Source organism: Nomascus leucogenys, chromosome 17, assembly GCF_006542625.1.
Source record: "Nomascus leucogenys isolate Asia chromosome 17, Asia_NLE_v1, whole genome shotgun sequence".
NCBI lineage: Eukaryota > Metazoa > Chordata > Mammalia > Primates > Hylobatidae > Nomascus > Nomascus leucogenys.
This window is the reverse complement of record NC_044397.1, coordinates 90586261-90614054: the sequence shown is the minus strand read 5'-3', so window position 1 is coordinate 90614054 and position 27794 is coordinate 90586261. Positions and strand designations below refer to the sequence as shown.

At 49.2% G+C, this 27794-nt stretch overlaps 1 protein-coding gene across 2 annotated transcripts; it reads right to left on the bottom strand.

The window, feature by feature from the left end:
- Positions 1-1195: 1195 nt before the first annotated feature.
- On the bottom strand, positions 1196-27794 carry CRX (cone-rod homeobox). 2 transcript variants are annotated; one of them, XM_030796990.1, is made up of 3 exons: positions 27695-27794; positions 2423-2592; positions 1196-1906 (listed from the first exon to the last, which is right to left on the bottom strand). In XM_030796990.1, the coding sequence occupies exons 1-3, from the start codon at positions 27792-27794 to the stop codon at positions 1196-1198; spliced, it is 981 nt and encodes a 326-aa protein (XP_030652850.1). The 2 variants fall into 2 exon arrangements, with proteins under 2 accessions (XP_030652850.1, XP_030652851.1); XM_030796991.1 differs by lacking the exons at positions 1196-1906; positions 2423-2592 and adding exons at positions 22684-23331; positions 26005-26156.

The window sequence follows — 27794 nt, the reverse complement described above, 5'->3', positions numbered from 1 at the left end:
GGGCGGCAGAGGAAGCGAGACGCGGAGAGGGGTGTGGAGTGCTGAGGAGGGGGCACTCGTCGGCTTAGCAGGAATCAATGTCCACAAAGTAACCATGAACGTTTATTCATTTTTAAATTTACAATGTCCAGATAAGTTATGAGAATTCAAAAGAATTGAACTAGGTTCCTGGAAACAAAATAAACAGATCAACTGAATCCTATGTACAAGACAAACATATTTTTTAAAAATAAGAAATTTAAAATACCATGTAAAATATCAGACAATAATAAAAATGAAGTACAAGAAATAAATCTACAGAAAGATGCATGCAAGAGCGCTGTGATTAAATAATAACATTTCAGCCAGGCGCGGTGGCTCGCGCCTGTAATCTCAGCACTTTGGGAGGCCGACGGGAGTGGATCACCTGAGGTCAGGAGTTCAAGACCAGCCTGGCCAACATGGTGAAACCCCATCTCTACTAAAAATACAACAATTAGCCAGGCACAGTGGCGGGCACCTGTAGTCCCAGCTACTCAGGAGGCTGAGACTCTAGAGAATCACTTGAACCCTGGAAGCAGAGGTTGCAGTGAGCCAAGATCATGCCACTGCACTATAGCCTGGGTGGCAGAGCAAGGCTCTGACTCAAAAAAAAAAATTATAAACATTTGTAAAGAAATCAACTACAAAAAATGGGCCCAAAAGACCATGAATAGTCACTATTTAATAAAAATAAGAAAGAATTCAAAAAAAAAACTAAAAATAGTCACTATTTGAAAATGCCTAATGCCCATATGAGAATTTCTCAATCTCTCAATCATCAGGGAAATGGATATTACAACCACAACAAAACCACAAGTCATTGGATTGACAAACATTAAAAAGTCTCACAATCCTCAGTGTTGGGGAGGACGTTGACCAGAAGGAGAGCTGGGAAAAGCCCTTTACAATGCTCTCAAGCTGCATCCACTAATGCCAAATATCCCAGTGAGCAGCAACTCCAGTCTCAGCAGAGAAATGCTCAGGCTCAATTCAAATGAGAGGCAGGCACTTTCACAGCAGAGTCACCTGTGATGGCTGCACAGTGAAGACAGCAAATGTCCACCTGCAGCAGGGTGGGTAAAGGGTGGTGCATTCACTGCAGAAAGTCACCAGCAGTGTCAATCAGCCACTCCAGGCCCTCTGGGATCTGAAGAACTTTGCAGACACAGGCCCCCTATAAATCCAGTAATGACCTGGGGCTTGAGTGATTTTTGTCCACGGAGCCATCCTCCTCTTTGTACTGAGATGTCATGGTGGAGAGTGAGGATTCCTCGAACGGGTCTAGGAGCGGGAGCAGTTCCGTGAAGTCAGGGAATAACTGGCTGTCTGGCGACAAGTTGGAGGCATACTGGCTCTGAGGCCACAAGGCGCCTGGGGCTAGGGTTGGGAGTGATCCTGGGCCTGGCATCAGGGCTCCGCCGAGGACTGGGTCTGGGACTGGGCCTGGGCCTGAGATGGGGGCTGGGATTGGACCTGGGATCCAGCCTGAGAGTGGTCCTGACATTGGGTCTAAATTCGGGGCTGGGCCTGGGATTGGGCCTGGGATCTGGGCTGGGCCTGGGATAGGGGCTGGGATTGGGCCAGGGCCTGGACACGGGGCAGCCTTGAGGCTCTCCTGTGTTCCACACTCAGGGCCACCCCAGGTCCGGGGGAGGCTGTAGATCTTGGCTTCTGCTGCTGGGAGGACTCCCCAGGGTCCCGGCTGAGGGGAGATCCAGGAACCCCTGCCCTGAGGGAACTCAGGACTCCCAGGGACGGGGGCGAAGGCTGCAGGGACTAGCGGCGCAGCGCGGGCTCCTCGGCCTCTCCGCCCAGGGACGCGCTGGGGCTGCTGCTGGAGCCGCCGCACCCGAGCTAGTTTGGCGCGGCGATTCTTGAACCACACCTGGGGGGCAGAGGGGACAGGGAGAAGGTGTGAAGGAGGGGCTCGCGCGGCCCGGTGAGCCGCTCGGGGGCGGCGCCGGCCTCAAAACTCTCCCTGTGTTCACCCCCACCCGCACCCACCATATGAGGGCCCCCGGCTCCCAGGCCTGGAGAAGGGAAGGGAGAGGGAGGGGAAAGGAGGGGGAGGAGGGTGGGGTGGGAGGGGAGGAGCGGGGTCTGCCGCCCAGGAGCCCGGGGGCCAGGGAGGGTTCGAGGGGAGGGACCGCGGGTTCTCAGGGGGGCCTGAGGTCCGGACACCGGGAGACCCCGTGGGGAACAGCCTGGGCCGATCGTGTGGGCGTGTTTGGTCTAGCATAGAGTTGGAACAGGACTCAGGATACAGCCCGGGTCTACACTGGCGGAACCCCTTGCGTGGCAAAGCGGGAGGTGGCCGGGCGGGCCAGGCCCCGGTGAGTGACAGCGGTGGGGAGGCTCCTTGGGGTGACTGGGGCGGGCGGGGTGGGGGTGGGGGTCAGACCTGCAGTTGTTGCTCCTTGAGGCCGAGTGTCTCCGCCAGATTCAGTCGCTTGTCGTAGTTCGGGTACTGGTCCTCCTGAAAGCAACCTTCTAGCACTTTCTGCTGGCTTTCAGTGTAGACCGTGCGCTCCTGCCGCTGTCTCCTTGGAGGATCCGGGGCCAGGGGACGGCCTGGGGGCGAGAAGGAAACAGGTCAGAGAAGCTCCCAGGCAGCCCCCCGGCCCCCCTAGGGACCCCGTCCCCTGCGCCAGGCCAGGAGCCCAGGCAGTGAGGGCTGGGGCGGCACCGCGGATAGCAGCCTGGTATTCAGACCGGACCTTGCACCTCTCTGGGCCTCAGGGTCCACATCTAGGAAATCGGCATGATAACAGCTCCTGCATTGTTAGGGACCCCACAGAAGGGAAGGCAGGCAGCATAGGCCCCTCACCTCGGAGCAGATGGGGCTGCCTCAGGCCTGCTCAGCCCTCCCCAGCTGCCCCATCCCCTCCCATCCAAAGGTTATAGGGACCCTGACACTTGCAGGGGTGCCGCCACCTGCCCAGTCCTGTGCTCCACTCTATTGCATGGTTTCATTTCTTTCCTTCTTTTTCTTTCTTGGAGGGGATCTCGCTCTGTCACCCAGGCTGGAGTGCAGTGATGTGATCACGGCTCAAGGCAGCCTCCACTTCCTGGGCTCAAGCAACCCCCGCCTTCGTCTCCCGAGTAGCTGGGACCACAGGTGTGCACCACCACCCCTGGGTAATCTTTGGATTTTTTATAAAGACGGGTCCCCACTACGTTGGCCTGGCTGGTTTCAGAGTCCTGGACTCAAGTGATCCTCCCACCTTGGCCTCCCAAAGAGCTGGGATCACAGGCGTGAGAGGCTGCGCCCAGCTGCATGAATTTTCATTTCCCAGACACCACTAAGTTCTCCCCACTCTGCAGGACAGGAAGCCGCCCGCACAGGCCCAGCCCTTCTCTGGCTGCTCAGATCTGCACTCTGCAGCCTCAGCCACAGGATCAACCCAGACCCCTCACACCCCTGTCCCCACTCACCTTGGAGATGACCAGGGTCTTGCATCCTGAGTCCTGATCTGTTCTCAAAGACAAGTGTGTACTGACAAGGGCTTGGCTCTTAAATCGCTCCTCTGCTGTGCCCACCCTGGCCCACCCTGCCAGGACCCTCCCTTTCCCACCCTGCCCTGCAGTCCCGCCCCCTGGAGGAGTTGAATGATGGATTAATCCTTCATCACTGATCAGGTACTGCCTGCCGAGCTGTGCCAGGAGCTGGGGAACCTCAGTGGGCAACACAGCCTTGGTTTCACCCTCATGGGCCCTAGCCCAGGCGAGGTGGCATTCCACGCGGGTTTGGTTGGGGGAGTCAACATCGTGACCTGTGGTTGGGGTCCCCATCTCAGGAGAGGCACTGCCGGCCAGCCCCCAGGAGTCATCCTTGTTCCTTCCCAGGACTGGGGCCCCACATGATCAATGCCAGTGAGTCTACCCACTCCTCCCAGCTCCCGGGCTGCCCGCCTTGTCCAGCCACCATCCCTCCCTCCTGGATGACCTTGCAACCTCCTCTTTGGTACCTCAAGGCCACTCTGGCCCCTACTATTCATTCTTGAAGTTATCTGCTCCCCCAACCAGGAGGGGACACAGGTCTGATGGACGTTTCCATGGACCGCTGCTGATGTATGCAGGGGACCCATGACCTTGGTTCACACAAGTCAGGTCCCTCAGAGGTGCATCTGCTGTGTCAGACCCCTGGCTGCCCTCGTCTCCTCATAGCAGGACCCACATGGTTCAGGGGTCAAGGAGATTGACAAGGCTTATGATCCAGGGAGCTAAAAATGACTCATGCAAGGCCGGGCACGGTGCTTCACGCCTGTAATTCTAGCACTTTGGGAGGCCAAGGTGTGCAGATCGCCTGAGGTCAGGAATTCGAGACCAGCCTGGCTAACATGGCAGAACCCCATCTCTACTAAAACTACAAAAAGAATAGCTGGGCCTCGTGGCAGGCACCTGTAATCCCAGCTACTTGGGAGGTTGAGACAAGAGAATCACTTGAACCTGAGAGGCAGAGGTTGCAGTGCAGCCTGGGTAACAGAGGGAGACTCTGCACCCCCGCCCCAAAAAAAAAGAAAAATAAATGACTCATGCAATCAATTTCAAAATTCAACAAAACGTAGACATTGTTACCACGGGCCTCACTCATTGTTTTCACCTGCTACTTAGAGTTCTGTTGTGGAAAGCAGCATCCCCAGCAATGATTCCTCATCGCACATGTTGTCCGGCTTCATCTACAGGACATGCTGGGAACACAGTGGTGACCACAGAGATTTTGCACTGTGGCTATTTATTTGGCCAATAAAGGCATAAACAGAAGAACAAGCTCACTGGTACTATTTTGTGAAGATAGACATTTAAATATAAGAAAGTTCTGCCAGGCCCAGTGGCTCACGCTTGTAATCCCAGCACTTTGGAAGGCCGAGGCGGGTGGATCACCTGAGGTCGGGAGTTCGAGACCAGCCTGACCAACATAGATAAACGCCGTCTCTACTAAATATACAAAATTAGCTGGGCATGGTGGCACATGCCTGTAATCCCAGCTACTCGGGAGGCTGAGGCAGGAGAATTGCTTGAACCCAGGAGGTGGAGGTTGTGATGAGCCAAGATTGTGCCATTGCACCCCAACCTGGGCAACAATGGTGAAACTCTGTCTCAAAATAAATAAATAAATATAAATTGAAACAAAATAAATAGTGGCTGGGCATGGTGGCTCATGCATGTAATCCCAGGGTTTTGGGAGTCAAGGGGGGAAGGTCACTTGAGGCCAGGAGTTCGAGACCAGCCTGGGCAACATAGCGAGACCTTATCTCTACAAAATATATTTAAAAAAAAAAAAAAAAAAACTAGCCAGGCGTGGTGGTATGCACCTGTAGTCCCAGCTACTTGGGCAGCTGAGGGGGGTGGATCGCTTGAGCCCAGGAATTCGAGGCTGCAGTGAGCCATGATCAAACCACTGCACTCCAGCCTGGGCGACAGGGTAGAGACCCTGTCTTGGAAATAAATAAATAAATACATTGTAAAACAAATAGATGGTGTGTTTACAAGTTCGCTGCACTCTCTTCAAAGGTTGCTTAGTATCTCATTGTGGCATCTTTCCATCACTGTATCTATATTCTGCTTCCTTTCTGGAAACATTTTACCATAATTGCACATTTTGTTCCACTTTTAGGTGGCTGGGAACACGTTATTCACCAAGGCAGATGATGGCCCTGCTGTCAACAGGAATGATCTCACAGTTTTCTTGGTCTATAAGATGTGAGTAGATGATCCCCCTCTCTATAATTTCTAAAATAAATTAAATGTAAAACTTTACATATTCGAGGCCAGGCGTGGTGGCTCATGCTTGTAATCCCAGTACTTTGGGAGGCTGAGGCGGGCGGATCAAGAGGTCAGGAGTTTGAGACCAGCCTGGCCAACATAGTGAAACCCCATCTCTACAAAAAAATACAAAAAATTAGCTGGGCATGGTGGCGGGTGCCTGTAACCCCAGCTACTTGGGAAGCAGAGGTAGGAGAATTGCTTGAACCCAGGAGGCGGAGCTTGCAGTGAGTGGAGATCACGGCATTGCACTCCAGCCCAGGCAACAATTCGAGACTCTGTGAAAAAAAAAAAAACAAAACTTTGTGTATTCGATTGGCAAAGATTAAGACCAGAGACTCTAGCTGGGCTTAGTAGGTGAAGGGGTAGGGAATCTGATTATTTCCCCAGAAATGGTTTTGGAGCATAGGTTGTTGCTTGTTTTTGTTTTTGTTTTTTTGTATTTTTGGTTTTGAGACAGGGTCCTGCTGTTTTGCCCAGACTGGAGTACAGTGGCACGATCACAGGTCACTGCAGCCTTGACCTCATAGGCTCAAGTGATCCTCTCACCTTAGCCTCCCAAGTTGCTGGAACTACAGGCACCCACCACCATGCCCGGCTAATTTCTTTTATTTTTTGTAGAGACAGGGTTTTGCTCTGTTGCCCAGCCTGATCTCCAACTCCTGGGCTCAGGCGATCCTCCTGCCTCAACCTCCCAAATTGCTGGGATTGTGTGAACCACCACGCCCAGCTGGTTGGTTTTTAAGACTGACTTGGTGAAACCTGTCCATGTTGATCAGCTAAAGACCATCAGAGGGACACCAGTAGTCAAGCAAAGTTGGATTTATTGTCTTGTTGCAAGAAGGAGGAACACAAAGGGAACCTTTGGGGCCTCTCTGTAAGAGGGTGTTTGAAAGGATGTTTTAGATTGATGTGAAAGGAACTGTGGCTTTTGCCCTTGCTTTTTTTTTTGAGACAGTGTCTGGCTCTGTCGCTGGTGCGATCTCGGCTCATTGCAGCCTCTGCCTCCCGGATTCAAGCGATTCTCCTGCCTCAGCCTCCTGAGTAGCTGGGATTACAGGCGCCCACCACCACGCCCAGCTAATTTTTGTATTTTTAGTAGAGATGGGGTTTTGCCATATTGGCCAGGCTGTTTTCAAACTCCTGACCTCAAGTGATCCGCCCACCTTGGCCTCCCAAAGTACTGGGATTACAGGCGTGAGCCACCGCTCCTGGCTGCCCTTGCTTTTAATGGCAAATGTTACAGGATTTGAGCTTGTTTGATAATTTTGGAAAGGATTCGGAACAGAGTGACTTTTATACCTAAAAGAATGCAAACCAAAAAAAAAGTTTAAAAACAGGAAAAAAAAAGAATTTAAATCAGGGAAGCGAAGAAATATTTGTGCACTAATGTTCATAGCAGCATCTTTTACAATAGCCAAAAGGCTGAAACAACCCAAATGTCTATCAAATGAATGAACAAAATGTGGCCTATCCATGCAATGGAATATTTTTCAGCCTTAAGAAGGAAGTTCTGGCAGAGGCTACAACCTCCATGAACCTAGAAAGTATTTATGCTAAATGAAATAAGCCAGGACAAATATTGTATGATTCCACTCCCAAGAAATCACTAACATAGACAAATTCATAGAGACAGAAAATAAGTTAGAGGTTCCCAAGGGTTGAGGATGGAGAGAATGAGGAGTTCAATATTTTGTAGGTACAAAGTTTCAGCTTGGGGCCGGGTGCCCTGGCAACATGATGAAAAAACTATCTCTACTAAAAATACAAAAATTAGCCAGGCATGGTGGCGGGCACCTGTAATCCCAGCTACTCAGGACGCTGAGGATCACTTGAGCCCGGGAGGTAGAGGTTGCAGTGAGCCAAGATAGCACCACCGCACTCCAGCCTGGGTGACAGAGCGAGATCCTGTCTCTAAAAACAGAAAAGTGAATAAATAAATTAAAGGTTACGATGGTAAGTTGTATGTTATGCCTATTTTACTGCAGTTTTAACAAACAAGAAAAGTGGTTTTGCTCTGGGTTTGATGCCGTCGGGAAAAGAGGGTCACTCTGATTCTCTTACCTTGAAGGTGAGGAGGGTGAGGAGTGCCCAGAACTAGGTTTTTGCCTGGAAACAGTATCACTTGTATTCAACAGAAAAGGAGGACATGGATCTCTTTTGTGGTTTGAACAACATATTTCTCTCTGGATTCAGACATGATTACGGAGAGCTCAGGACAACACAAAGAATAACCTTGTCCGTTTGTGCTTGTTTCTTTGTTTAAATCCAGTTCTTGCGCCATGCATTGTGTTTTATGAAATCCTTTCTTTTTTTAATAATGTTTATTTGTTTACGTATTTATTTATTTATTTATTGAGACAGAGTTTCGCTCTTGTCACCCAGGCTGGAATCCAATGATGTGATCTTGGCTCACTGCAACCGCTGTCTCCTGGGTTCAAGTGATTCTCCTGCCTTAGCCTCCCGAGTAGCAGGGATTACACGTGCCCGCCACCACACCCAGCTAATTTTTGTGTTTTTAGTAGAGATGGGGATTCGCCATGTTGGCCAGGCTGGTCTCGAACTCCCGACCTCAGGTGATCCGCCTGCCTCAGCCTCCCAACGTACTGGGATTACAGGCATGAGCCACCACACCGGGCCTGAAATCCCTTCTATCCAAAGAGACAGCATGGAGGCCTGGCTGTGAGTGCAAGGCCAGCCCCTGGCCATTGGGGGCTGCTTTTCTCTTTCTGATATTTCACCAACTCTCTTGTACTGAAAATTCCGGGCACAGTGTCTCAGAGCAGCTGGGAAGCCCTGGAGGTCCTCAACATTATCAGCTGTCTGACCTTGGGCAAAAGGCTTCCTCCCTCCAGGATCAGTTTCCCCACCTATACAATGGGCCTGGGTGGATTCAGGCATCTGTTATCATGACATCTGCTCAGGAGGGGACCTGGCACAGAGAACCCTCCCTAATCCCTCCCCTGGCTCCCCTGGTTTGGAGAATCCTCCCCAGTCCCTGCAAGTTTGTTCCCAGGGCAATGTCACTAGTGGCCCTGCCTCACCTCACCTCCTCCCTGCAAGAGATACTGATCAAACATTATTACCTTGAAAATCAGCCTCCTCCCCAGCCCCCACCAGTGCACCAAGTTTAAGCCAGCAATTTTCTTTTTTATTTTTTTGTTTTCTGTTTTTTGGTTTTTTGAGACAGTCTCCCTCTGTTGCCCAGGCTGGAGTGCAGTGGTGCAATCTCAGCTCACTGCAACCTCTGCCTCCTGAGTTCAAGCCATTCTCCTGCCTCAGCCTCCCAAGTACCTGGGATTACAGGCGCCCACCACCATGCCTGGCAAATTTTTGTATTTTTAGTAGAGACAGGGTTTCTCCATGTTGGCCAGGCTGGTCTCAAACTCCTGACCTCAGGTGATCCGCCCACCTCGGCCTCCCAAAGTGCTGGGGTTACAGGAATGAGCCACCGTGCCCAGCCATAAGCCAGCAATTTTCAAGGTCTAGTTGGCATCAGAATCCTCTGAAGAGCTCCTTAAAACCCAGATCCCTGGGTCTCGCCCCTAGAGTTTCAGTTTCTGATTAGCAGGTGATGCTGACACCACTGAGATGCAGCAAGAACCACACTTTGAGAATGGCTACGGTCAGCTCAGCGGCAAGCCTCTCTATCCACCTCAGCCCCACACCTGGCCTCTGTCTCAGCGCTTGCCTTGTTTAGGGACAGGAAGAGGCCGGCAAGCCAGGACAGAAAGGATGGAGACTTGAGCCAGGGCCGCATGGCATCAGACCTTGGAGGAGCTCAAATGTTATTCCCAGAAAACAGAAAATAAGAGAGAAGTGCAGAAGCAGGAAGCCATCATAAGCTTGGGAAGCCGGGCATCGCGGGGGGGTGCAGCGAGGAGAAGAAAAATAAATAGGAAGACAGATACAAGAAATAGAGGCCAGGCACGGTGGCTCACGCCTGTAATCCCAACACTTTGGGAGGCCGAGGCGGGCAGATCACAAGGTCAGGAGTTTGAGACCAGCCTGGCCAACATGGTGAAACCACGTCTCTACTAAAAATACAAAAATTAGTCTGGCGTAGGTAGCAGGTGCCTGTAATCCCAGCTACTTGGGAGGCTGAGGCAGGAGAATCACTTGAATGTGGGAGGCGGAGGTTGCAGTGAGCTGAGATCGTGCCATTGCATTCCAGCCTGAGTGACAGAATGAGACTCTATTTAAAAAAAGAAAGAAAGAAAGAGAGGGAGAGAGAGAGGAAGGAAGGAAGGAAGGAAGGAAGGAAGGAAGGAAGGAAGGAAGGAAGGAAAGGAAGAGAGAAAGAAAGGAAAGGAAGGAAGGAAGGAAGGAAGGAAGGAAGGAAGGAGAAGAAAAGAGAAAAGAAGGAAAAGAAAGAAAGGGAGGCCAGGCGCAGTGCCGCACACCTGTAATCCTAGCACTTTGGGAGGCCGAGGCAGGGGGCTGTGGGGATCGCCTGAGCCCAGGAGTTTGAGACCAGCCTGAGCAACAAAGTGAGACCTCATCTCTACCAAAAATACAAAAATTAGCCGGGCGTGGTGGTGCATGCCTATAGTCCCAGCTACTCGGGAGGCTGAGGTGGGAGGACCATTTGAGTGTGGGAGGTCAAGGCTGCAGTAAGCTGTGATGGCATCACTGCACTCCAGCCAGGGCAACTCAGCAAGAAACTCTGTCTCAAAAAATTAAAAAAATAAAAATAAAAAGCACAGAAGTTTCTTGAACCATGCTTGAGGAACAAAGTAAAGAGATAAGAAAGTGTAGAAACTGAGCCAGGTGCGGTGGCTCACGCCTGTGATTCCAGCACTTTGGGAGGCCGAGGCGGGCAGATCACCTGAGGTCAGGAGTTTGAGACCAGCCTGGCCAACATGGTGAAACCCCGTCTCTACTAAAAATACAAAAATTAGCCGGGCGTGGTGGTGGCACACGCCTGTAATCCCAACTACTCGGGAGGCTGAGGCAGGAGAATCTCTTGAACCTGGGAGGCAGAGGTTGCAGTGAGCCGAGATCATGCCATTGCCCTCCAGCCTGGGTGACAGAGTGAGACTCTGTCTCAAAAAAATAAAAATAAAAATAAAAATAAACATAAAATGAAAGTGTAGAAATTGGAAAACAAGACATAGGCACAGTTTTGCTCCCATATGCACAGCAGGCATGAAGGGTGACACACAGGAAGCTGCTGAGAATGGTAGCCTCATGGAAGGGCCGCCATGGGGCTGGGGACAATTTTCATGGCATGCACGGTGAATTCCCCACGGTGCAGGGTTATTAACGATGCAAAATGTAAGTAAAATAGGCCAGGTGCAGTGACTCATGCCTGTAATCCCAGCACTTTGGGAGGCCAAGGTGGGCGGATCGCTTGAGGTCAGGAGTTTGAGACCAGCCTGGCCAACAAGGCGAAATCCTATCTGTGCTAAAAATACAAAAATTAGCTACATGTGGTGACGTGCACCTGTAGTCCCAGCTACTTGGGTGGCTGAGGCAGGAGAATCGCTTGAACCCAGGAGGCAGAGGTTGTAGTGAGTCCTGATCGTGCCACTGCACTCCAGCCTTGCTAACAGAGTGAGACTTCATCTAAAAAAAAAAAAAAAAAAAAGTAATAAAATAAAATAAGGTCTATTCTGTTTTTAGAAAATTGGTTCCTTTCTCTGATCTCTCTAGACCACATTCCCTTTGTCTTGGGAATGGAGTTTCTTCTTCCCAAATTCATAGAAAATAGCCACTTTTTCATCTACTGCTCTGGGCCTCAGGTTTTCTCTGGGAAGTGTCTCCTTTCTGGCCTACCTATAGGGGCATTGAAGTAAAACACTGGTTGAGGAAAATTCACAAACCAAGTGTAGTGGTGCAATCACGGCTCATACAGCTTGGTGTTGCTGGGAATATTCTGTTTCTCACTCTGGGTGGTGATTACACAGATGTGTCCCTTCCTTCCTTCCTTCCTTCCTTCCTTCCTTCCTTCCTTCCTTCCTTCCCTCCCTCCCTTTCTCTCTCTCTCTTTTTTTTGAGATAGGGTCTCCGTAAGTCACTCAGGCTGGTCTCAAACTCCTAGGCTCAAGCAATCCACTCTCCTCAGCCTCCCAAAGTGTTGGGATTACAGGCGTGAGCCACCGCACCCAGCCATGTATGCATTTCTGTTAGTACAATACTAGAAGTAGAATTTTGGGGTCACAGAGAAGCCATTTGTTCAAATGTTATAGATAACGCTGAACAGATTTCCGAATCGATTTTACCAGTTTACATTTTCAGTTACTCCATATCCTCACCAAAACTTGGCATGGTCTTTTATTTTTTTTGTTTTTGTTGTTGTTATTGTTGTTTGTTTGTTTGTTTTTGGCAGGGGTTGGGGGTGGGGAGGCGGATAGAGTCTTGCTCTGTCACCCAGGCAGGAGTGCAGTGGCGCAGTCTCGTCTCACTGCAACCTCCGCCTCCCAGGTTCAAGCGATTCTCCCACCTCAGCCCTCCAAGTAACTGGGATTACAGGTGCCCGCCACCGTGCCTGGCTAATTTTTGTATTTTTAGTAGAGACAGGTTTTCTCCATGTTGGCCAAGCTGGTCTCAAACTCCTGGCCTCAAGTGATCTGCCCGCCTCAGCCTCCCAGAGTGCTGGGATTACAGGCGTGAGCCACCCTGCCTGGCCAGACTGTTGAGTGTTTATTCACCATTTATATATCTTCTCGGAGCACTGTCAATTCAAGTCCTTTGCCCATTTTTAAATCAGGGTTTTTTGTTTTTTTGTTTTTTTAAACTGTTGAGTTTTAGGAGTCAGTGTATTCTGATTATCAATCCCTTAAAAAATGTGTGATTTGCAATTTTTTTTTCCTATTCTGTGACTTGCCTCTTTACTCCGTTGATAGTGGGTTTTTTTATTTCTTTAGATGCAGGGTCTCTGTTTGTCACACAGGCTGGAGGGCAGTGGCGCAATCATGACTCAACTGCAGCTTCAGACTCCTGGCCTCAAGCGCTCCTCCCGCCTGGCCTCCCAAAGTGCTGAGATGACAGGTGTCGGCCTCCGTGCCCACCCGTCCCCTCACTCTGTCCTTAATTATCCCTCCCTCACATTGTCTTTCCCAGCGCCCCAGGTGCATGTCAGGAGCTGGATTCCCATGGTATCCTTTGTATTGCAAATTGCACAGTGAGGTATGAATGTGGCCAGTGGATAACGTCCTTCAGCTCCTCCTGGCGTCCGTTCCCACCTAATCTCTTCCTCCACCCTGCTTTCCGTTTCTCCTCTGAAATGCATTCTCTCTCTCTCTCTCTCTCTGTTTCTCCTCTCTCTCTCTCTTCTCTCTTCCACACTTTACAGAGGCTAAAACTTTGGGAGGCCGAGGCGGGTGGATCACCTGAGGTCAAGAGTTCGAGACCAGCGTGGCCAACATGGCAAAACCCCGTCTCTACCAAAAAATACAAAAATTAGCCGGGCTTGGTGGCAGACACCTGTAATCCCAGCTACTCCGTAGGCTGAGGCAGGAGAATCGCTTAAACCCGGGAGGCGGAGGTTGCAGTGAGCCGAGATTGCGCCATTACAGAGCAAGACTCCGTCTCAAAAAAAAAAAAAAAAAAATCGTCCCGAAGTTACCCAAACAGAAGCTGCGCCCCCTTGCCGTGTGACCCCAGGCCCACTCAGTTTACTTCTCGCCAGTATTTTTTCATCTTTAACCTGAGAAGCACCAAGAAGGCTGAGATTGGATCCCATTTGCCTCAGGAAAGTTAATTAACCTCTCCTGATCCTTAAATCCAGGGAGGGGCACGGCCCCTCCCTCAGGGAGCTGCATCGACGTTTCAATGAGTGAAGGGGCTCAACAGTGCCTGGCACATAGGAGGTGCACCTTGAAGGGTTTAGCCGTGATTTTATCATCATTGTGTGCCCCAGGCACGAGTGCTTTTCCATGGAGGGGACAGGAGTGGAGGAGGAGGGGGCATCGTTTCGTTAAAACTCCACGAAGTCCCCTCCCCCACGGGTCATGCGTCTGAACCTAATCCTCGCTAATTCCCCTGCCATTCTGCTGAGGCCGGGCTGTTGCCATAAGAGGATTGGAGCATTTGCTAAATTAGTCCTGGTCAGGGGCAGAGGAAACAGCTGGGGGAAGGCAGGGTGTTTGGAGACCAGGAGGGACAGAGACATATGGGGATGAGGGAAGAGACGGAGAGAGGGAAGGAGGGGAGAGAATCACTCACCGCTGATACCTAGGAAGGGGAAAACAAGAGAGAAGAGAACATGAGTGGCGGTCAGGCGCAGTGGCTTGCCCCTGTAATCCCAGGTCAGGCGCAGTGGCTTGCCCCTATAATCCCAGCGCTTTGAGAGGCCGAGGCAGGAGGATCATTTAGAGCCCAGGAGTTCAAAGCCAGACTGGGCAACATAGCAAGACCCCATCTCTACAAATGCATAAATAAAAATTCGAGAACAGGAATAAAATGGACAGAAAATGGAAGGGACAGAGACCAGCAAGGAGGCCGGCAACCTGATGAGATGAATATCAAGACCGGGTCCATCCTCTCCTAGCTTGAGACCTTGGGCAGGTCACCCAGCCGCCCTCTGCCTCAGTTTCCTCATCTGTGAAATAGGGATCATAATAATAGTATCATTCTGAGAATTAAAAGAGTTAGAACCGGCTTACACCACTGCCTGCCCAATAATTTTATTTTATTTTCCTTCTGATTTACTAAGGTATAATTTATGTCCTATAAAATCCATTCTGTTTTTTCCCCAACTCTTTCTTTTTTTTTTTTTTTTTTTGAGACAAGAGTCTCAGTGTCACCCAGGCTGGAGTGCAGTGGCACAATCTCGGCTCACTGCAACCTCTGCCTCCCAGGTTCAAGTGATTCTCCCACCTCTGCCCTCCAAGTAGCTGGGATTACAGGCACCCGTGACCACATCCAGCTAATTTTTATATTTTTAGTAGAGATGGGGTTTCACCATGTTATCCAGGCTGGTCTCGAACTCCTGACCTCAGGTGATCCGCCCTCCTCGGCCTCCCAATGTACTGGGATTACAGGCGTGAGCCACCACACCCAGTGTACCTGACTCCCTGTTCACTCTCTTATTTAAATACGTTCGTTTTCTAGGGTGTGATAAGTTTGGGAAATTATATACAGTCCCAGAACCATCACCATAATCAAGATAGGGAACATTTCTAGCACTCCCAAAAGATCCTCGTTTGTTCCTTTGCAGTAAATCTCACCAGCTGCTCCCTAGGTCCTGGCAAGCACTATCTGCTCTCTGCCCCGTATAAGTTTTATCTTTTCTAGAATCTCATAGGCATGGAATTGTACAGTATTTGCTTCTTTTTTTAATTTTAATTTTATTTATTTATTTCAGTATTTGCTTCTTTGTTTCTGGTTTTTTTGTTTTTTTTTTTAGACAGGGTCTCACTCTGTTGCCCAGGCTGGAGTGCAGTGGTGCAATCTCAGCACACTCCAGTCCCAACTTCAGGGGCTCAAGCGATCCTCCCACCTTAGCACCCCAAGTAGCTTGGTCTATAGGCATGTGCCACCATACCCAGCTAATTTTTTGCATTTTTTTAGTAGAGACAGGGTCTCACTATGTTGCCCAGGCTGGTCTGGAACTCCCGGGCTAAAGTGATCCTCCTCCCACCTCGGCCTCCCAAAGTGCTGGGGTTACAGGTGTGAGCCACTGTGCCCACCCTGGATTTAATTTTCTTTCTTTCTTTTTTTTTTTTTTTTTTTTAAAAGACATGGGGTCTCACTCTGTTCCCCAGGCTGGTCTTGAACTCCTGAGCTCAAGCAATCCTTCCACCTCAGTCTTCCAAAGTGCTGGAGTTTCAGGTGTGAGTCACTGTGCCCAGCCCTAGTTTCTTTTCCTGGGGTATTGACTACTGGGAGTTCACTCCTTTTCATCAGTGAGGAATATCTTTTTTTTTTTTTTTTTTTTTTTGAGACAGAGTCTTTCTCTGTCACCCAGGCTGGAGTGCAGCTGTGCAATCTCAGCTCACTGCAATATCTGCCTCCTGGGTTCAAGCGATTCTTATGCCTCAGCCTCCCAAGTAGCTGGGATTACAGGCACGTGCCACCACGCTCAGCTAATTTTTGTATTTTTAGTAGAGACGAGGTGTCTCCATGCTGGCCAGGCTGGTTTCGAACTCCTGACCTCAAGCGATCCGCCCACCTAGGCCTCCCAAAGTGCTGGGATTACAGGTGTGAACCACCATGCCTGGCTCAGGGTATCCTTTTGTATGGATGCATCAGGGTTTGTTTCTCCCTTCACCTGCTGATGGACGTCTGGATAGTTTTCAGCTTGGGGCCATTATGACTAAAACTGCCAGGAATAGCATAAGTACAAATTCAGTAAAAATAATAATAATAAAGACCCAAGTACCTGGCCAACGTGGTGAAACCCCGTCTCTACTAAAAATACAAAAATTAGCTGGGCATGGTGGCACACGTCTGTAATCCCAGCTACTCAGGAGGCTGAGGCAGGAGAATCACTTGAACCCGGGAGGCAGAGGTTGCAGTGAGCAGAGATCACGCCACTGCACTCCAGCCTGGGCAACAGAGCAAGACTCCATCTCAAAATAATAATAATAATAATAATAATAGGTTAAGATAAATGTTTAGCAGCTGGGCATGGTGGCTCACGCCTGTAATCCCAGCACTTTGGGAGGCTGAGGCAGGTAGATCATGAAGTCAAGAGATGGAGACTGTCCTGGCCAACATGGTGAAATCCCGTCTGCTAAGCGTGGTGGTGCATGCCTGTAGTCCCAGCTACTCGGGAGGCTGAGGCAGGAAAATTGATTGAACCTGGGAGATGGAGGTTGCAGTGAGCCGAGATCGCGCCACTGTACTCTAGCCTGGTGACAGAGTGAGACTCTGTCTCAAAAAAAAAAAAAAAAAAAAAGATAAATGTTCAGCATGATGATTTCAAGGCTCATCCACATCGTGTTTATCAGTGCTTCTTCCTTTTCCTGGCTGAGTAATATTCCCTTGCATGGGTAGATTTGTTTCTGTGGATGGACATTTGAATCGCTTCATCTTTTGGCCATTGTGAATCATCCTGCTATAAATTTGAGCGTACAAGTTTTTGTCTGAACACGTGCTTTCCGTTCTTTGCGGCATATGCTTCAGAGCAGAATTGTTAGGTCACTACAAAGCTCCAGAGCATTTTCGTCATCCCAAAAGGAAACCCCATATTCATTAAGCAGTCACTCCCCATTCAACCACACAGCACCCCTCACCCCAGCACCTGGCAGCCACTACGTTTTCTGTCTCTACGGATTTGCCTTTTTTTTTTTTTTTTGAGCCAGATTCTCACTCTGTTGCCCAGGCTGCCAGGCTGGAGTGCAGTGCTGCGATCTCAGCTCACTGCAACCTCTGCCTCTCAGGTTCAAGTGATTCTCCTGCCTCAGCCTCCCAAGTACCTGGGATTACAGCCACACACCACCACACCCAGCTAATTTTTGTATTTTTAGTAGAGATGGAGTTCCACCATGTTGGCCAGGCTGGTCTCAAACTCCTGGCCTCAAATGATCCACCCACCTCAGCCTCCCAAAATGCTGGGCTTATAGGCATGAGCCACCATACCTGGCTGGATTTGCCTATTCTGAATGTTTCATATAATTAGGATAATACAATATATGGTCTTTGTGTCTGGCTTCTTCTGTGAATGTACCTAATGCCACTGAATTAAGTACCTTAAAATGGAAAAAGTGAATCATGCAATGGGAAAAATGGTACATTTTATAGTATGTGTATTTTACCACAAAAATAGATAAAGATTTATTGAGCTCTTACCCTGGACCCAGCTTCAGGTCCAAGTAATTAATATAATAACATCATTTCATTCTCTTGAGATGGGTCTTCTTAGATGCTCCATGCTACAGGTGGGGAAATTGAGGCTGGGAGAAATGAATCACCCGAGGTCAGATGACCAGAAGAGGCTAAGCCAAGGTGGGACAGCAAGTCTGCCTGACCCTCCATCCTGTATATAACTCCCAGTCATCCCCCAACAAAAATCTTAATCTGGGATTCAGCAATTCAGAGGAATACAGGCAGAGTGAGATGACCTAGAGGTCGGGAGCGGTGGCTCACGCCTGTAATCCCAGCACTTTCAGAGGCTGAGTGGGGTGGATCACTTGAGGTCAGGAGTTTGAGACCAGCCTGGCAAACATGGTGAAACTTTGTCTCTACTAAAAAAATCCAAAAATTAGCCAGGCGTGGTGGTGGACGCCTGTAGTCTCAGCTACTCGGGAAGCTGAGGCAGGAGAATAGCATGAGCCCAGGAGGCAGAGGTTGCAGTGAACTGAGATCGAGCAACTGCACTCCAGCCTGGGTGACAGAGTGAGACCCTGTCTCAAAAAAAAAAAAAAAAAATGACCTAGAGCTGGAAAAACAGGAACTCAGAGGTGGGCCAGGCATGGTGGTTCACACCTATAATCCCAGCACTTTGAGAGGCCGAGGCAGGTGGATCACTTGAGCCCAGGAGTTTGACACCAGCCTGGGCTGCGTGGCAAAACCTTGTCTCTACTAAAAATACGAAAATTAGCCAGGTGTAGTGGCAGGCACCTGTAGTCCCAGCTACTCAGGAGGCTGATACAACAGGATTGCTTGAACCCAGGAGGCAGAGGTTGGAGTGATTCAAGATCACGCCACTGCACTTCAGCCTGGGTGACAGAGTGAGACCCTGTCTCAAAAAAAAAAAAAAGAAAGAAAGAAAGAAAAAAGTAAGAAGCAAAGAAAAAGAGAAGAGAGGGAAGGAAAGAAAGAAAAAGGTGAAAATCCATCCAAATGAAACAAGGACCTGGGAATCTGAAAGGCAAGAGGAAGAAAGGAAAGAGAGAGGAGAAGAGATGAGAGAGAAAGGGTGAGATTGAGAAACTGAAAAGGATCCGGGGGAAGAGATGGAAAGCAAAGGGTTGGAAGAGCTGAAGCTGCAGAAGGCTGGATGCTGAGAGGGAAGGTGGGCCAGAGGCTGGGCGTGGCTCTAAATGCTGGCGTTAAGCTGCACATCCTGCCACTGAGGCAGGAAGCATTCTCGTCACCCCCCTGTTTTTTCAGGAGGGGCATTGGAAGGTTACAGATGGGTGGGGCTGGGGCTGGCCCTGGGGACCCCTGTTCCTCCTCCTCCTTCCTTTTTTTTTTTTTTTAATTTTTTGTTTTTGGAGACAGGGTCTCTTGTTCCATCGCCCAGGCTGGAGTGCAGTGGTGCAATCATAGCTCCCTGCAGCCTCAAACTCCTGGGCTCACACGATCCTCTCATCTCAGCCTCCCGAGTAGCTGGGACCACAGGCACACATCACCACACCCGGTTGATTTTTTTAATTTTTTGTAGAGACAGAGATCTCGCTTTGTTGCCCGGGCTGGTCTGAAACTCCTGGCCTTACTCAATCCTCCCTCCTCAGCTTCTCAGAGCACTGGATTACATGCGTGAGCCACTGCACCCAGCCCCTGATCCTTCATAAATTGGCTTTAGAGAGATGTCAAGGAAAGGAGGGTGAAGAGACAGGAAACACATGGATGGACCCAGGCCCCACAGACAGAAGGAACAGAGCAGTTCCTGTTTCTACCTGCCCCTCCTGGAAAAAAATACGGAAACTAAAGAATCATCCAGACTTTAAATGAGATCCAACATTTTAATCGGTTTCACTCTGTGGGTGGACAGAGAAGGGGGACCCGGAGGCCAGTGTGTGGGGAAGAGGACAGATAAGGTGACACCTTCTCAGGGAGGCTCTTGGCTTCTTCCTTCTGTCCCCACCTGCCTTGTCACTCTCCCTGGCTTTAGGACGTAGAACATTTGAAATCTCCCGTGCACAGCTTGAAGAACCTGCACTCAGGAGCCCAGCCCAGGAAAAGCAACTTGTAACCTCCTAGCCGGATTTGGCGCCCCGCCCTCTCCGGCTCCTGGTGGATTCTCAGAAGACCCCAGGATCAGGCCCTCTCGAAGTCTTACCCTGTCGGCCTGTGATGGGGGCCCCTCGGCCTTCACTACTCACTCCTTCCCAGAACCTTGCATGCATCCTTCAGTCCCTCCCTGACTCCCATCAAGTTTCTATGACTTGTTTGCACAAGACACATCCTCCCCGGTGAATAAAGAGAAGATTCTCTTCCACGCCTGAGTCCTGGCCTCCAGTGCAGAGCTTCCGTGTCTCCGAAGAATGAAACTTATAGTGGATTCTGGTCCCAACGTTTGCACAGACCCAGGGCACAATATCGTCCCATCCCTGCCCCTCCTGTGTGAACTTTGTCTAGCTCCCCCAGCCTCCCCAATGATCTATGTTGTCTTCCTCTGTTTATATGTTCATCCCACACTGGACTCTTGAGCCACTCCTGGGTTATTTTTGTTGTTGTTATTATTGAGACGGAGTTTTGCTCTTGTGACCCAGGCTGGCGTGCAGTGCCGCAATCTCTGCTCTCTTCAACCTCCGCCTCCCGGGTTCCAGCAATTCTCCTGCCTCAGCCTCCCGAGTAGCTGGGATTACAGGCATGCACCACCATGCCCGGCTAATTTTTGTATTATTAGTAGAGACGGGGTTTCACTATGTTGGCCAGGCTGGTCTTGAACTCCTGACCTCAGGTGATCCACCCGCCTCGGCCTCCCAAAATGCTGGGATTACAGGTGTGAGCCACCGCACCCGGCCCACTCCTGGGCTTAATGTCCCAGAACCCAGCATGACTCGGGCCTATGAGAGATGAACACGTTTTATGTGGAATAAAAACCTCTTTGTGGGCTCTAGAGATCAGGGTGTGCCCCTCAGGGGGTCTAGGCTGTGTGCACCTCTTCTGGTCTGGTGCTGGAAACGTCACCTGATACCTCCCGGCCTCTCTTCACATCTCGCCTTTCTCCTGACCCTGGCTACTGCTGACAGTGTGTACCAACTCGTAAGCATATATTGTGCCCTATCTCTTCCCAACTCTTAGTTCAGTGACCTCAGGTTGCTAGCTTGAAGTCAGCCGTGGCGGGAGTATTTACACCCCGGAAATTGACAAACGCTCTACAACCAACCTTTCCTCTTCCTTGGAGAGCCCATTGTTAGACCTCTGCCAGCACACCACTGTCTTCCTGCCCTACTTTTTTTTTTACACCTTGCGTTGTGAACTCCACCGATGAAGGGCTCTGGGATCCCACCTCCCCACCCAAAAATGAAAGGACAACTCAGACCGAGAAGGCAGGGACCCAGCACCCAACTTCTGAGCATCAAACGGCCTCAATCCGTCTTCAGGTTCTCACAAGTGCTTGCCTGTGTCACCATAAGTAAGATTCTATTTCAAGAAATAATGGTGCCACCCCAGGAAAATGTCCTCAAGCCAAGCTCTATTTTCCAATCCCACCATCAAAACTGAAAACCAAAAAAAAAAAAAAAAAATCTAAAAAAGGGAATGTATGCTTGAAATGTAGGGCTGCCTCCTCCAAATCTATTTCCCCCTCTTCCTGTCTCTTGTTTATTTACAGATGGGAGGCTGTCCAGCTGCTTCTTCTCTGTGAAATAGCCACAACTATAGGTGATACGTCCCATGCAGCTACCCCAATTCCACCAGTGTCTCACCTTTAGAAAATCCTAAAACAAAAGAAAAAAGGAGTAGAGATGGAACAGGCAAGTTGCCTTTCATTTCCCTACCAAATATACACATTCCCAATGTGCTAATGAGCGAATGAGTGATATAACGTCTTTAAAAAGAAACTAAGAAGAAAAAGTACATATATGTATAGCTACATATATGAATATAGATCTTTGTCTCTCAAACAGTCCCCTAAACCTACCATGTAAGCCTGACATTTGTGAAGTCTGTAAAATTCCCAGATAATTTATTTTTAATGTAACTGCATCATTGGCCTAAGGTTTCCCGACGGGGCTTCTTAAAGTCTGTCTTTGGAATTTCTAGAAAGGTCCCTAACCATATGCTAAAGAAGTCTCCACGTGTAGGGCCAGGCACAATGGCTCATGCCTGTAATCCCAGCACTTTGGGAGGCCGAGGCAGGCGGATCACTTGAGGTCAGGGGTTCGAGACCAGCCTGGCCAACATGGTGAAACCCTGTCTCTACTAATAAGACAAAAATTAGCCGGGCGTGGTGGAGCACACCTGTAATCCCAGCTAATTGGGAGACTGAGGCAGGAGCATCCCTTCAACCCGGGAGGCGGAGGTTGCAGTCAGTGAGCCGCGATCACACCACTGCACTCCAGCCTGAGCAAAAGAGCGAGACTCCGCGGTGGCTCACGCCTGTAATCCCAGCACTTTGGGAGGCGGAGGCGGGCGGATCACGAGGTCAGGAGATCGAGACCATCCTGGCTAACACGGTGAAACCCCGTCTCTACTAAAAATACAAAAAAAATTTAGCCGGGCATGGTGGCGGGCGCCCGTAGTCCCAGCAACTCGGGAGGCTGAGGCAGGAGAATGGCGTGAACCCAGGAGGTGGAGCTTGCAGTGAACCGAGATCGTGCCACTGCACTCCAGCCTGGGCGACAGATCTAGATTCTGTCTCTCAAAAAATAAATTAAAAAAAAAAGTGTCCACGTGGAAAGTTAAGGAATCAAGCCCCCCTACCTGCTTGTTCAAGGGCACGGTGATTCTGACCTAAACATGACCCCAAATCAACTGCAAGTGTGATTTGACTTCTTCTTGGAGCAAGTTCTCAGCACCACTTTCTGAAGCCTGGAGCTCGTGGTGTACTTCAGCGGTCACAATCGTGCCAGACGGTGTTGGGGTTGAGAGAATCACTAGGACCTGTGAGCTGTCCCGGGAGAGGGAGGAGCCTCTCCCTGCGGAGGAAAGGGGTGGGCTCTGTAAGCTGAACACCCAGCCCAGCCGCAGAGACCAGGGCTGTCGGCCGTGGGAAGGACAGCTGGTTCCGGTTGCTTTCTCAGTGATGCTGTCCCGGGATCTAAGCTGCAGGGAAGCAGATTCAGAAGAGAAAGGGTCCCGAGGCCCAACAGAGAGAGATGGAGACTGCGTCCTCTACAAGATCTGAAACTTCCAGGCACTCTGATCCTTGTAGTCCAGAGGGTCCATGGGATTGTAGGTGAATTTCCAGGCACCCGTGGGGTCCTTGAATTCCAAGCTATCCACGGGGCTGTAGGCGCCATAGCTCTGGCCTGATAGGGAGGTGGGGGACTGGGCCAGGGAAGGTCCCACGGAGGGGCCAGAGAGAGGGCTAAGAGCCGGGCCCCCTAGCTGGGGCACCATGGGAGAAAGGTAGGGGTCTAGGCCGCTGAAATAGGAGCTCGGAGACCCATAGGCGGAGGGGGAAGAGCAGAAAGCGGAGGCCGGGGCGTAGGTCATGGCATAGGGGGCCGAGGTCAGAGATGGCGCCGAAGCCACCAGCCCAGCCCGCTGCGCCTCAGGCAAAGGGGACTCTGAGGCTGGGCTCCAGATGGACACAGTGGCCACTGCCGTGGTTGGGGAGCCTGAGGGGCCGGGCAGAGGGGGACTGTAGGAATCTGAGATGCCCAGAGGGTCTGGACACACATCCGTGGAGGGTCTTGGGGACGTGCCCGCCTTCCTCTTGGCAGGCCGGGCCTTGGCCTGGCCCCCTGGGGGCTGCTGCTGCTGTTTCTGCTGCTGCCGCTGCTGCCTGCATTTAGCCCTGCGGTTCTTGAACCAAACCTGGGGGATAAGAGGGGAGATGGGGGTGGGTAAGTGGGGAAGAGGCCCAGGAGAGCCACAGGGTGCCCAGGGATGAGGACACTTATTGGTGAGAGGTGCTGGGGTCACATCTGTCTACTTTGCATCCAGCTGTGGGACATCTATTCATCCATCCATCCATCTAACCATCCAATCATACCTGCATGTGTGCATGAACACATACATACATCATACCTATGTGCATTCATCCATCCGTCTAATACAAACATGCACACATACAATTATACATATATATACACCATATGCCCATATATCACGCATACATTTACCCATCTATATGATCATACATACATTATACACATATTCATCCATCCATCTAATACAAACATGCACACGTACAATTATACATACATACACCATACGCACATACATCATGCCTGCATTTACCCATCTATATGATCATACATACATACATCATACACATATACATCGTACATACATTCACTGGCCCATCTGATCATACATGCAAGTGTACATACATCATACACACATACATCATACATGCATTAATGGAGCCATCTGATCATACATATATACGTCATACACATATTCATCCATCCATCTGATCATACAAATATACAATTACAATTATACATACGTGCATTGTACACACATACATCATATGCACATACCTCATACATAGATACACATTAATCCATACATACAATCATACAAACACATATTTCATTTATCCATCTAATTATATATACATTCATACACTCATATATAAACAAATAAACCCATCCAGTCATCCAATCATGCATATATGCATACATATATCATACCTACAGGCATTCATCCACCTAATACAAACATACACACATACAATTATACATACACCATACACGCATGCATCATGCATACATTTATCCATCTATCTGGTCATACATACATCGTACACATATTCATCCACCTGATCATACAGACATAAAAATGTGCAATTATAGGCACATACATTGTACACACATACATCATACATAGCTATGCACTAATCTATCTAATCATACATACATACAGTCACACATACATATTTCATTTATCCTTCCAATCATACACACGTGTGTATGCACATAAATGTAACATCATATCTACAGCATGCAAACATACACGCATACAATTATACTTACATACACCATACACACATACATTATGCAGACATCCATCTTATCATACATACATACCTCACACATATATATGTCATACACACATTCACCAGTCCATCTGATCATACATACATCATACATACACTTATCCATCTGATGATACATACAATTGTACACACATACATCATACATAGATTCATTCATCTATCTTATACATATAATATATACATAGGTCATACACACATACATCATACATGCATTAATGGATCTATCTAATCATACATACATCATATGCACGTTCATCCATCCATCTGATTATACAAGCATACAAATATACAATTATACACCCATACATCATACACACAAACATCATGCATACATACACATTAATCCATCCAATCATACCTATATACAATCATACAAACACACACATTTTATTTATCTGTCCAATCATATATACGTGCATACACTCATATACACATAAATACACCCATCCGGCCGGGCACGGTGGCTCACGCCTGTAATCCCAGCACTTTGGGAGGCCGAGGCAGTAGGATTGCCTGAGGTCAGGAGTTTGAGACCAGCCTGGCCAACATGGTGAAACCCCATCTCTACTAAAAATACAAAAATTAGCCCTGTGTGGTGGCACGCGCCTGTAATCCCAGCTACACAGGAGGCCGAGGCAGGAGAATCACTTGAACTCAGGAGGCGGAGGTTGCAGTGAGCCAAGATCATGCCACTGCACTCCAGCCTGGGAGACAGAGCGAGACTCCATTTCAAATAAATAAATACACCCATCCATCCAATCATGCATGCACATACACCATGTATACATATATCATGCATGCATACATTCATCATCTATCTAATCATACCTACGTGTGTTCATGCAAACACACATATATACATGTATCCATCCCATCATACACACAGACACTCATATATACACATACATACATTCATCCATGCTTCCAGTCATACATGCACACACACACATCTACAGTCACACATACATACATTCATCTATGCATCCACCCACCCATCCATCCATCCGTCTATTCAGTCAGTTAATAAACGTGCATTAACCATTTTCTACTACTCTGAGGGTCCATCAGTGGAATCGACTACTCTGAGGGTCCATCAGTTCTAGTTGGGAGAAACAGAGTCTAAATAAACAGACTCTGAGAAACCATACGTAAATCATATGCAATGTTAAATGCTATGTTCAGTGTGGCTCTCATTGATTGATAAGCAAAGACTCGAACAAGGCGATGGGGCCTGCTGTGTGGTTATCTGGAAATAAGCATTCCAGATAGAGGAAACTGAGTGCAAAGGCCTGAGGCAGGAGGGTGCTCGGCAGGCATGAGAGCCATGAGGCGGTCAGTGGGATGATGGGGAGAGGAATTATTGTCCCCTTTATAACTTTGGCTGTCACTCTGGATCTCTCCCTCCTCCCATCGCTCTTTGTTCTGGGGAGGGCTCCTGAGGTCACAGGAAGGGTCGGGAGGGGTCCAGGGACCCGCCACCCCACCTGAACCCTGGACTCGGGCAGATTGATCTTCAGAGCCACCTCCTCGCGGGCATAGACGTCTGGGTACTGGGTCTTGGCAAACAGTGCCTCCAGTTCCTCCAGTTGGCTCCGAGTGAAGGTGGTCCGCTCCCGCCGCTGCTTCCTGGGGGCGCCTGGGGTGGGACAGGAAACAGGACCCTCAGGTCATCCACATGGGCTGGTGTGAGGCCCTGAGGCTGGGTGGGATGCCAAGAATTCTATCCTGGTTGCCATCTGCCTAAACTAAGGATGGAATACATATCCCCTGCCCTTCTACACCTCACTCTGTGCCTGGCACTCTGTGGCTCCTGCCTGACCCCAAGGCTTTAGCTCTACGATGAGGTGTGTGAGTCGTTTTTCCCTCTTCTAAACTTTCTTATATACTAAGACATAATCAGTTGAAGTGTGACATTGCTGACATTCAACCATTTCTAGCCTATAAAAGTAGCAAGTCTGGGCCAGGTGCGGTGGCTCACACCTGTAATCCCAGCACTTTGGGAGGCCGAGGCAGGCAGATCACAAGGTCAAGAAATTGAGACCATCCTGGCCCACATGGGGAACCCCTGTCTCTACTAAAAATACAAAAAATTAGCCAAGTGTGGTGGCGCACGCCTGTAGTCCCAGCTACTTGGGAGGCTGAGGCAGGAGAATCGCTTGAACCCAGAAGGCAGAGGTTGCACTGAGCCAAGATTACGCCACTGCACTTCAGCCCGGTGACAGAACCAGGCCTGGTCTCAAAAAAAAAGTAGCAGGTCCACACTGCTCAACATAATGCAAAAAAAAAAAAAAAAAAAAAAAAAAAAAAAAAAAACGAGAGCTAAAGAATAATGCTACAAATAACTGAGTACTCACTTCTCTTAAAAATAAGGCTTTACAAAAATTAGCCGGGCATGGTGGCAGGCGCCTGTAATCCCAGCTACTTGGGAGGCTGAGGCAGGAGAATCACTTGAACCCAGGAGGCGAAAGTTGCAGTGAGCCAAGATCGTGCCATTGCACTCCAGCCTGGGCAGGAGCAAAACTCCATCTAAACTCTGTCTCAAAAATTTAAAAAAAAAAAAGAAGAAAGAAAGAAAGAAAGAAAAGAAAGAAAGAAAGAAAGAAGGCTTTGCAGGCCAGGTGCAGTGGCTCATGCCTGTAATCCCAGCACTTTGGGAAGCTGAGTCAGGTGCAGTATTTGAACCCAGGAGTCTGAGACCAGCCTAGCAACATTGGAAGACCCAATCTCTACAAAAAAAATTTTTTTTAAATAGTAATTTTTTTCTATGTTTTGTATAATCCAGACCCTGCACAATCTACAAAAACTTTAAAAAGTTAACCAGGCATGGTGGCATGCTGTGACCACCACCGCTGCACTCCAGCCTGGGCGACAGAGTGTGAGACACTGTCTCTCAAAAATAAATAAATAATAAAGTTTTGCTAACAGATGAAAATTCCTCTTGATTCCCCTTCCAGATTACATCCCTTCTTCCCCACTCCAAAAGGAACCTCTGTCCTGAATTTCTAGGACTGCTCATGTTTTTCTAAGTGGCATGCATTTCAGATGAACGCAGAGGGCTGGTGTATGGCCCTGAAGTCGCCCCTGTGACTGCCTTCTTCCTGGGGGCAAGAGGACCCAGAGGTGCTCCAAGAGATGAGGCCAGCCTGGGGTGCCAAGAGAAATGACTGTACTCACTTGGGTAGGGCACAGCCTGGTGCATCAGATCCACACTGGGGCCACTTAGGGCCAAGGCGTTGACAGAATAGTGGGGCCCCGGGTTCATATACGCCATCAT